The 12,342-nt window shown below is 45.6% G+C and overlaps 1 protein-coding gene across 1 annotated transcript in view; it reads left to right on the top strand.

Annotated features, from left to right (window-relative positions):
- The first annotated feature begins 5,604 nt into the window (after positions 1–5,604).
- Positions 5,605–12,342, top strand: part of DOCK1 (dedicator of cytokinesis 1) — a 302,766-nt gene continuing 296,028 nt past the window's right edge. The window contains exon 1 of the mRNA XM_069980039.1: positions 5,605–5,991. Coding sequence (XP_069836140.1) covers positions 5,946–5,991 — 46 coding nt within the window. The 5' untranslated portion in view covers positions 5,605–5,945. The remainder of the gene's footprint in view (positions 5,992–12,342) is intronic.

Here is a 12,342-nt window from a genome sequence, read left to right on the forward strand (position 1 = left end):
TACAACTGGGTCCATGAAGAAATTGTAATTCTTCTAGAAGTATTCAAGGATATAACAATTAATGGGTACCTTGTCAGGATTTTTTCAATGATACTCCAGATAGTGAATATCCACAAGAAATTCATCACTGCTTTCCTTCCACCTTCCTCTCATTAACAATCTCAGTTTAATCCACCAAATTGCAAAGCTGATATTCACGACCATCTCCTAAAAATGCAAAGTAAGCAATAAAGGGATGAGATTATTACCTCCGAGGATATGAGTTCTCAGTTATCACAACTTTGTCTGGATAGTCTGATATAAATAATAATACGGAAACAGTGATTCATGGGACGCTGCAAAGAAACAAGGCACAATGGCTACTAACACTTTATTTCATCAAGACAAATCTTTGGCTCCTCTTTATTTCTATAGAGTTGGACCCAATGAAAATGGCATTTTGGGGCGTAGTTACAGGGGCACAGAGGTTTCATCCTGGGAAAGGAAGGCTCCCCAAAAATGATTATAAAAAAACAGCACATGGTAGGTGGAAATTAAAGCTCCATGTCACTTTAAACAACTTTTCATGGCAAATGTTTTGATCAAAAGACAGGACTGGGAAGACACTGCAGCTATGTGCTTCACTTCCCGGCTCACTGCAATTTCCATCTTGCTGCAGGAGCTGGTCTCGTGGTATAAGATGAAGAAAGCCGTAAGTCAGGGGCGTAGCTAGGGGTTCAGCCTAGGGGGGGCGAGCAAGTCTGAGTGGGCCCCCAACCGATTATGTTACTCAAAGGGAACCTCGCTTGACAACAATGCTTTCTAAATAATAAAGGGTATATTCTGCTCCATTACTCATAGTGAATTAAGAGCAGTGTTAGAGGCTTCTACATTTACATATATAGACACATAAAATGAAACAGTGACTTACAAGGGGTGTCTTCTCATCGGAGTCGCTCACTATCCCAATGTCATGGATGTATGGGCAGTATAACAGGTTCACCTGAGATCTGTAGTTAAAACTGTAAAAAAAAGTTAAATCCATTATGCAAAGACTATTATTTTCCCTATACACTGACTGACCCATATACCATAGAGGTAGATAATTTGCATTCTGCCTAAGACAGGTGCATCACTCACAGGGAGGTACCGCAGGCTCAATCACTAGCTAACTCGGGCAGCCACTACAGGCTGCTGCACCCTGCTCTCTGTGATCCGAATCACAGCTTTCTGATTTAAACATACTTGTCCCTTATCCTGTAAGAGACTGGGGTGGAGGGGTCGGACCTCTGCCCCCATTCCCCCAGGATCTCCAGATCAGCCCCCAGCTCCTCTATGAAGCTGCCAGAGAGAACTGGGCCAAATAGGGTTAAATCAGAAAACCACTGTTTTCCACATGTCCAGCTCCCCCTGGTTTCCACATGTCCAGCTCCCCCTGGTTTCCACATGTCCAGCTCCCCCTGGTTTCCACATGTCCAGCTCCCCCTGGTTTCCACATGTCCAGCTCCCCCTGGTTTCCACATGTCCAGCTCCCCCTGGTTTCCACATGTCCAGCTCCCCCTTGTTTCCAACATGTCCAGCTCCCCCTTGTTTCCAACATGTCCAGCTCCCCCTTGTTTCCAACATGTCCAGCTCCCCCTGTTTACCAGCTCCCCCTGTTTCCACATGTCCAGCTCCCCCTGTTTACCAGCTCCCTCTGTTTCCACATGTCCAGCTCCCCCTGGTTTCCACATGTCCAGCTCCCCCTGGTTTCCACATGTCCAGCTCCCCCTGGTTTCCACATGTCCAGCTCCCCCTGGTTTCCACATGTCCAGCTCCCCCTGGTTTCCACATGTCCAGCTCCCCCTGGTTTCCACATGTCCAGCTCCCCCTGGTTTCCACATGTCCAGCTCCCCCTGGTTTCCACATGTCCAGCTCCCCCTGGTTTCCACATGTCCAGCTCCCCCTGGTTTCCACATGTCCAGCTCCCCCTGGTTTCCACATGTCCAGCTCCCCCTGGTTTCCACATGTCCAGCTCCCCCTGTTTCCACATGTCCAGCTCCCCCTGTTTCCACATGTCCAGCTCTCCCCGTGTCCACATGTCCAGCTCCCCCTGTGTCCACATGTCCAGCTCCCCGTTTCTACATGTCCAGCTCCCCCTCTTTACCAGCTCCCCCTATGTCCACATGTCCAGCTCCCCCTGTTTCCACATGTCCAGCTCCCCGTTTCCACATGTCCAGCTCCCCCTGTTTCCACATGTCCAGCTCCCCCTGTTTCCACATGTCCAGCTCCCCCTGTTTCCACATGTCCAGCTCCCCCTGTGTCCACATGTCCAGCACCCCCTGCATCCACATGTCCAGCTCCCCGTTTCTACATGTCCAGCTCCCCCTGTGTCCACATGTCCAGCTCCCCCTATGTCCACATGTCCAGCTCCCCCTGTTTCCACATGTCCAGCTCCCCCTGCGTCCACATGTCCAGCTCCCCCTATGTCCACATGTCCAGCTCCCCCTGTTTCCACATGTCCAGCTCCCCCTGCGTCCACATGTCCAGCTCCCCCTATGTCCACATGTCCAGCTCCCCCTGTTTCTACATGTCCAGCTCCCCCTGTTTCCACATGTCCAGCTCCCCCTGTGTCCACATGTCCAGCTCCCCCTGTTTCCACATGTCCAGCTCCCCCTGTTTCCACATGTCCAGCTCCCCCTGTTTCCACATGTCCAGCTCCCCCTCTTTACCAGCTCCCCCTGTGTCCACATGTCCAGCTCCCCCTATGTCCACATGTCCAGCTCCCCCTGTGTCCACATGTCCAGCTCCCCCTGTGTCCACATGTCCAGCTCCCCCCGTGTCCACCTCCCCCTGTGTCCACACGTCCAGCTCCCCCTGCGTCCACACGTCCAGCTCCCCCTGCGTCCACACGTCCAGCTCCCCCTGCATCCACATGTCCAGCTCTAGTCTATTCCTAAAGATACAGACTGCCTGTGCAGTCTGTATCTTATGCTTTTACCTATAGCTGTGTAGCGGAGCAGTAAGGCCGGGGGCGGCCATCTTGATGACGTCAGTGGTGCGTTCCAGCGCTGGAACGCAAGGGACGTCATCAACATGGCGCCCGGCTTTACTGCACCGCTACAGAGGACTGGGTAAAGTATAAGATACAGACTGCACAGGCAGTCTGTATCTTCAGAAATAAACTTCATGAAGATACAGACTGCCTTTGCAGTCTGTATCTTATACTTTACCCAGTCCTCTGTAGCGGTGCAGTAAAGCCGGGCGCCATCTTGATGACGTCCCTTGCGTTCCAGCGTTGGAACGCACCACTGTGACGTCATCAAGATGGCCGCCCCCGGCCGTACTTCTCCGCTATACAGGATTAGGTAAAAGCATAAGATACAGACTGCACAGGCAGTCTGTATCTTCAGGAATAGACTTAGGGAGCAAAAATTCAATAGCGATCTGAGTGGGCCCCGGCCAGAGTGGGCCCGGGGGCGGCCGCCCCCCCTGCCCCCCATCAAATTTCGCTACTGCCGTAAGTGAAGTGCTGAATCGAGCGCTTTCTCCAGCTCTATCGAACTCGTGAAAGTTTTTCTTATGGTGACAGTGCCCCTTTATTGTAAATGATTGTTACATAGATGTCTCTAGTCTTAGGTACTTCTTTAGAAATGCAGCCGGTTCCTGCTCTTGAGCACTGGAGACGGGCCTGCAGCCCCCCAGTTTGACGAACCGCCTCCCCTCTGTTATGCGGCTCCATTAGAATCAATGGAGACGCACTAAAGAGTGGTGGGGATATGGTCGGGGGGGTTGGTGGGCCATTTTATACTTGTTGCGCAAAGGGGACAGGGTGGGGTGTGGGCAGAATGTGGGGTGCGGGCCCTGGGTTTGCTAAATTCATAATTTTTCACTCTGAAAAATGATAAGGAAAACGACACCAGCTCTGATCTGGCGTAGGTTTCCCTCTGTGCGCACAGGATTTATGTAGAGGCAGTGCACCTCTACATAAATCTGCGAACCGTCTGTGCTGCGGGGACATTTTTAAGCCTTAATAAATGTCCCCCTATATGTTTTTTTTCTGTTTACTAAATTCAAGACGTTTGGTTTTTCTTTCAGAAATTTGGTAGAACCTTGGAATCCCCTTCAGGCTATGTTCACACGCAGCATTTTGCTCCCATCTGCATGCTCTGACGGAAAACATCATTAAGCTTTAGACATAGTACATTCATAGGATAGGTTGCAAATGTGATAAATAAAAGTAACAGAATCCCCCAGTCCCGCCAAGGGTGGTGCCATATCTTACGCTTATGTTTATAGGACAGTGTTACCCAACCTGCGGCTCTCCAGCTGCTGCTAAACTGTAACTCCCATCATGCCCGACCAACCTTAGCGATCAGGTGCCATACATGTAGGAAGAGCTTGCTGAGGCTGGAGACACATGCACAATGTACACAGCATCATTGCAGCATTTGTAGCGGAGACCACAGCACCGATACTAAATTTGTTTTTGTTTTTTTCTTTACCATTTTTACCTATTGGAACTTTTCCTAAAACCACCACAAGGGTGCACACCTTCCATGCAGGTTTCAAGGACAATATTCCCCAACCTGTTGCAGAACTTCACCACATGTTCCCAACACGTAGGTATATGTTCTGTTCATATCTTTAGGACAATGTTCTGCAACTTGTGGATCTTCGGCTCTTACAAAACTACAGCTCCTATCATATGTGTACAGGTCTAAACGAAGAACCTGCAGAATAGATGATGCATAACTACAACTCCCATCATATTTGAACAAGTCAAACTGAATAGCCTGTAGATCAGGGATGGGGAACCTGCGGCCCTCCAGCTGTTGCAAAATTCCAATTTCCATCATGCCTGGACCGCCAAAGCTTTAGCTCTCCAGTCATGATGGGAATTGTAGTTCTGCAACAGCTGGAGGGCCGCAGGTTCCTCATCCCTGTAGTAAATTATGTAAAACTACAACTTCCATCATGTGCACCCTTCATCCCAGTCTATTGGATAGTGTTCCGACCATATTCACAGTAGTGCAGCCCGCGACCGTGGACCCGCGGCCCCCACTACGAATGTGCATCTATAATGCTCCGTTCTTTACGGAGCACTACATTCACACTTCATTACCCTAGCGATCCGTGCCGCAAAATGCGGTCTGCATTACATGTCCTTTTTTTTTTTTGCGGCACGGATTGCGGCCCCGTATACACATACGAACGTGTGAACGGGGCCATTGAATAACATTAGTTTTATGTTCTGTCTGCAATTGCGGACAGAACAACGGACGTGTGAATGTAGCCTAACTCTCCAGTTGTTGCAAAACTACAACTCCCATCATGCCTGGAAATTTAAAGGCATGATGAGCGTTGTAGTTTTGCGACATCTGAAGGTTATGGTACAACTTCCATAAGAAGTTGTAGAGCTGGGACATTTATGAGGGGTTTACACAAGAAGACCCCTATAAAAACCATAGTTAAAAAATTTGAAGTGTCCCCTAGCAACCAATCAGCGTGCAGCTCTTACAGGTTGTAAAGTGAAAGGTCTATGATTGGTTGCTATGGGATACTGCCCGCACTCCTGAGGTCGCCCTCAGCCAGCTGCAGCCCCATCCCAGCGGCGGTGACGTCACGCACCATCACGTGACCCCCAACAAAGTTCTCTCCCTGTGTCTTCCCCCTCAGTTGTGTTGTTCCTGCAGGGGGGGCGGGAAATGGCGGCCTGAGCGCCGTCTCCTCCACACCTCCACACCGGCCATTCTTCCCACAGCACGGGGAGGAGCTAGCTCCAGGAAATCCCTGACACGCCGGCCAGGGCTGGGCTACCGCCTCCCCTCCACCTCCCCGTTCCTCCTCACAAAGTTACACTGTGTCCATCCCCACTTCTTCCCTCCTTGTTGTTACCGGGAGTTACCGAGCCCCCCGTATTATTCCGGGTCACAGATGACGGCTGCCCGACACTGAGCTCAGGAGCCGGGGGAGCACGGAGCGCCATGACTCGCTGGGTCCCCACCAAGAAGGAGGAGAAGTATGGAGTGGGTAAGTGACGGAAGTGGCCGCAGCCGCACTGTGTGACGGGGCTCTTATTGTTACACAGGGAGCAATGCTCTGCAGGCTGGGCCCGGACTACAACTCCCAGCATTCACTGCCAGACCTGCTGCAGCTGAGATTGGGCCACAAGCTGCACACGTCTAATGACATGTCTATCATTGGGTGAACTACAACTCCCAGCATTCATTGGGATCCCTACTATAGTGGTCCACAAGTTGCATCTATGATGAAATATCTATCTATCCTATATATCTAGTGAACTACAACTCCCAGCATTCATTGGGATCTCTACTATAGTGGTCCACAGGTTGCATCCCTAATGAAATATCTATCTATCATGCAAAGTGGGTGAACTACAACTCCCAGCATTTATTGTGATTCTTCCTAAGAGTTATAGTGGTCCACAAGTTGCATCTTTAATTAAGTATCTATCTATCTATCTATCTATCTATCTATCTTCTATTATCTATCTATCTAGTGAACTACAACTCCCAGCATTCATTGTGATTCTTGCTAAGAGTTATAGTGGTCCACAAGTTGCATCTCTAATGAAATATCTATCTATCTATCTATCATGCAAAGTGGGTGAACTACAACCCCCAGCAATCACTGAGAACCCTGCTGCATAGAGTTGTAGTTGCATCGCTAATCAAATATCTATGTATCTATAATCCAAGAGGGTGGAACTACAACCCCCAGCATTCATTGAGAGCGAGAACGTTGCTGCTGAGTGTTGAAGTCGGTTAAGAGTTGCACATCTCTAATGAAATATCTGTATCTGTCATGCAAGAGAGTTGAACTACAACTCCCAGCATTCACTGGGAGCTCTGCTGAGAATTGCAATAGGCCACGAGTTTCAAATTACTACTAAAATTATCTATCTGGCTAGGCACACCTAATGATCGATCTATAAACTACAACTCCCAGCATTTGGAAGCCTTTCTGAGATTTGTAGTTGCACTTCCTTTAATAAAAATCTATGTACCAACCTATTGTGCAAGTCGGTTAAACTACAACTCCCAGCATTCACTGGGAGCCCTGCTGAGATTTGAAGTGGTCCACAGGTCGCACACCTCAGTCTACTTATTTAGCAAGTGGGCTGAACTACAACTCCCAGCATTCACTGTGTTTAACATCTCTAATGAAATAATCTGTCTAGCTACTATCATGCCAGAGTACTATGACTCCCAGCATTCACTGTGAGCATTGCTGAGAGTTGCAGTGGGCCACAAGTTGCACATCACTAGTGCTGTATCTATCTGTCATGTAAGGAGTCCAGTAATCGCTGGGAGTCCTGCTGAGAGTTATTTCTAGTGTAATTATCCATTTACTTACCGGTCACGCAAGTTGGTTGAACTACAACTCCCATTAATCGTTGGGACCCCTGCTGAGAGTGTCCCTAAGAGTGTGTTTACACCGAGAGATTTATCTGACAGACTTTTGAAGCCAAAGCCAGGAACAGACTATAAACAGAGAACAGGTCATAAAGGAAAGACTGTGATTTTTCCTCTTTTCATATCCATTCCTGGCTTTGGCTTCAAAAATTTGTCAGATCTCTCTGTGTAAACACACCATAAGGCTTGGTTCACACTACGTATATTTCAGTCAGTATTGTGGTCCTCATATTGCAACCAAAACCAGGAGTGGATTAAAAACACAGAAAGGATCTGTCCACACAAAGTTGAAATGAGTGGATGGCCGCCATATAACAGTAATTAACGGACATTACTTCAATACTACAGCCGTTGTTTTAAGATACCAGAAAATATTTGCCATTAAATGACGGCCATCCACTCAATTTCAACATTGTGTGGACAGAGCCTTTCTGTGTATTAAATCCACTCCTGGTTTTGGTTGCAATATGAGGACCACAATACTGACTGAAATATACGTAGTGTGAACCCAACCTAAGGCTGCATTCCCACGTTCCTAGATTTTTGCGGACCTACGGACGGTAAATGCATGTACTGGATTCTTTCCCCGACTAGCATGATGTATCAATATACCGACATTTACAGTGCTGCGGCGATTCAAAGACTTTCTTTTGCGGACCTACGGACGGTCAATGCATGCACTGGATTCTTTCCTTGCCCGGTATGATGTATCAATATCATACCGGGCAGGGAAAGAATACAGTGCATGCATTGACCGTCCGTAGGTCCGCAAAATCTACGGACTTGTGAATGCAGCCTAAGGCCATGTTCACACATTATGAAACACCAGCAGGTCTGTGACCTGATGAATTGGGATGCGGGTGCATCAGTGTGCGCCCGCATCCCAATTCACCGCTGCTCCATTGTGTGCACTGACATGTTCTCTGCAGCCCATATTCAATGAATAGTGGCCGCTTAAAACTGACATGTCAGTTTTTCTTGCGGCCGTTCAGAGTCCCCGCCGGAGCATATACTATGTGTATACGCTCCGGCCGGAATTCCATTTGTGCATATACAACGTATGTTTAGTGTAATTCACGTTCGTTGTTGCAAATTGCACCAACGGCTGTGAGTTGAACAACACACACGTTGTGTGAACATGGTCTAAAGCCCCTGTTACATGGAGCGATTGAGAGGAGCAAACAAGCGCTGTCAGCGTTCGCTTTCTCCTCGTTCCTCACTAGCTGCTGCCGCTATCGCACGTGGCGGCGACGAGCGGGTGAGGATGGGGGAGGCAGCAGGGAGCTGCGGGTCTGCTGCCGCCGATAAATTGATTGTCGCAAGGGTCCATTTACACAGAAAGATTATTTGACAGATTATCTGCCAAAGATTTGAAGCCAAAGCCAGGAACAGACTATAAACAGAGATCTATATCTATAGTGGTCCCCAATACCCAAACTATAACTCCAATCATGTCCTTATTGCTGGTTGTAGTTCTGCAAGAGTTGTTGGAGAATATCGCTGTGTTATATGACCTATTGTATAAAAACATCTATCTATCTCCTATCTATCTATCTATCTATCTATCTCCTATCTATCTCCTATCTATCTCCTATCTATCTATCTATCTCCTATCTATCTCCTATCTATCTATCTATCTATCTATCTATCTATCTATCTCTATCACATACACATATACAGGCAGTTTTCCATTGCTATGGGATCTATTTGCGGTAGTGTCAGTTATCAGACATGGCTGAGGTTGTGACCAATAATACTTTGGCTACCCATTGGAGAAAATAAGGGTCCAATTACACAGTAATGGTGCGTTTACACAGACAGATTTATCTGACAGATTTTGGAAGCCAAAACCAGGAGCAGATTATAAACAGGGAACAGGTCATAAAGGAAAGACTGAGATTTCTCCTGTTTTTAAATCTATTCCTGGCTTTGGCATCCAAAATCTGTCAGATAAATCTGTGTGTGTAAACGCAGCATAAGATTATCTGACAGATTACGGTATCTGCCAAAGATTTGAAAGCCAAAGCCAGGAATGGATTTGAAAAGAGGAGAAACCTCAGGCTTTCCTTTATGACTTGATCTCCAATTATAGTTTGTTCCTGGCATTGGCTTCAAATCTTTGGCAGATAATCTTTCTGTGTAAATGGACCCAAATGCTACGTTTACACGGAACGATTATCGGGCGAATTTTCGCGATAACAATCGAATTCGAACGATAATCGTATGTGTAAACGCGGCGAACGATCAATAAATCGTTCATTTTGATCTTTTAACATGTTCTTAAATCGTCGTTCGCAAAAAATTCGCTGATCGTTCCGTGTAAACAGTCGTTCACTTATTTTACCTATGTGTGAGATAGGCTTAAGCGATCGCAAAACGAATTTTCTGTACGATATATCGTTCCATCTAAACGCTGATCGTTATTAAAAAAAAAAAAAATCGTTACTTCGAAATCGTTAACCGTACCATCGGGCCATTTATCGCTCCGTGTAAACTTAGCATAAGGATACCCATTGGAGATCATTTTTCTCTCTAGCAACTGATCAGGATTTGAGCAAACACTAATGGTGCGTTTACACAGACAGATTTATCTGACAGATTTTAGAAGCCAAAGCCTGGAATGGATTTGAAAAGAGAACAAATCACAATCTTTCCTTTATGACCTGTGCTCTGTTTATAGTCTGTTCCTGGTTTTGGCTTCAAAAATCTGTCAGATCAATCAGTCTGTGTTAAAGGACCCTTAGGGTCCTATTACACGGAGCGATTTTTAACGATAAACGATTGCAAGTGAGTTTTTATTGTTAACCTGAAATGGTTCACCATGTTACACAGATTGATATTCGTTATTGCGATCGTTACTATGATCGTTTATTCCATCTGATCCCAGGAAAACAATGAACAATGTGCAATTACACTGAACGCGGAACTTGAACGAACGTGGAATTACAGCAAACGATTAGCAAAAATTTTAGGTTCAGATCTAAATCAACGATCGACGACATCCGAACGATTTTTTGATAGTTGCCTACAATTACACAGAACGATTATCGTTTAAATTTGAACGATATAAAGATTTTTTGCACAATAATCATCCCATGTAATAGGGCCCCAAGGGCGCCTTTACACAGACAGATTTATCTGACAGATATTTGTAGCCAAAGCAAGGAATGGAGTTAAAAAGTGGAGAAATCTCAGTCTTTCCTTTATGACCTGTTCTCTGTTTATAGTCTGTTCCTGGCTTTGGCTTCAAAAATCTGTCAGATAATCTCTGTGTAAAAACACCCTTAATCCCTTTTTGCAATGGGGCTGAAAACCTGTAAAATCCCAGTGTAGCGACTAGAAGACCTATTGTGGTCAAAGTTAAACCGGCATTAGATCCATGGGTTACTGCAGAACCTCTTTAACAAGTAGGGAAGATTTATGAAAACTAGTGCCAAGGAAAAAAAAGCATTTGCTGATAGTTTCTAGGTTATTTCAAGTAATTTCTTGAAATATAAGACGTGAAATCTAGTTGCTATTGGTGGCTACACCAATTGTGTAAGGTTCTTATAAGATTATATATATATATATATATATATATATATATATATAATGTGTGTGTGTGTGTGTGTATATATATATATATATATATATATATATATATATATATATATATATATATATATATATATATATATATACACACACACACACACACACATATACTGGGCTGTGACTCCTTTTTAGACACTACTTGTATGAGTAAGTCCCATCCTCTGTACAGACCTGTATATGGGAAGTCCATGTGAGTAATCTGCCAGCCTGCGCTGAGTCACCACAGCTACATCGGAGGGCCAAAGTGCCAGCTTTTTATATAAGGAGAAATTTAAAGAGGATTTATGGCTTCAGCACAGCTTCATTTATTACCGAATATTTCAGCGCTTTATTTCCTGCCGGCATCTGGAGAAAGCAATCTCTGGGAATGCAAATGGCCAACATCTTAAAGGGAAAGGCACTTTACAAAAGTTCCTGTTTATTAGATGTTACATTGTAGTAAATGGGATTGTGACCTACACAAGATTTCATAGTTTTGTGCTTGGATCCTTGCAGGGTTTTACATTGCAGGGACTTTGTAAAGCACCTGTATCTCTCAGAACTAGTTGGAGATTCCCATTTCGGGATCCCTCTGACCTGTTTCCCCATACTAGTGATTTAAACCCTGTAAGGAGATGTTCACATGTCGCGTGTAAACTGCGGATTTCATGCAAGGAAAGAATCAGCGGTTTGTCACTTTATTCTTTTTTCAGTCATTGGAATTAGAATCTCCAATGAAATTCCCAGCACCAGACCCGCTGCCTTGGGTGCAGGGACACTCGCTGGTTACATGCTGGGATTTTACCTGTGCAATCTTCAATGTATACACTACTTGTACACATATCCTTAGGGTACATGTACAGGAGGCAAAGATGTCTCTAGATTTGTACACATGGATTTGCAGTGGCATAAAGTATCGGGGAAGCCGATGAGTTTTTAAAAATCTCATCCATTGACTGCAGGTTTTTTCCCCCCACAGAAAATCACCTTTTATGGTTACATCTTTATGGTTACATTTCCTATTGCTTTCAGTAGGGAAAATCCATAGTCCATCACTAAAAGATTCTGGACCTTGGGTTAATTTCGGTATGGGAAATCACTGTTTTGTGCAGTCTAATTTTTCTGGTCCTGTAGGGTATGTTTACACTGAGGAATAGGTGAGTATTAAGCGAGGAAGTGAAGAGGAAAGTTTTCTGCTTGAAATTCCTTGTCAATTCCTCTCTGGGAGAATAGCCGCGGAATTTGAGCGGAATGCAAGCAGAATTGAAGCAGAATTTCAAGCCCCATTGACTTCTATAGGAATCCAGCCAAAGACATGTCAATTCTTTGGGCAGAATGCGGATCTGTGACAGAATGTTTCTGATGAAAATTC

The sequence above is a fragment of the Dendropsophus ebraccatus genome, chromosome 8 (genome assembly GCF_027789765.1).
Source record: "Dendropsophus ebraccatus isolate aDenEbr1 chromosome 8, aDenEbr1.pat, whole genome shotgun sequence".
In the NCBI taxonomy this organism is placed as follows: Eukaryota; Metazoa; Chordata; class Amphibia; order Anura; family Hylidae; genus Dendropsophus; species Dendropsophus ebraccatus.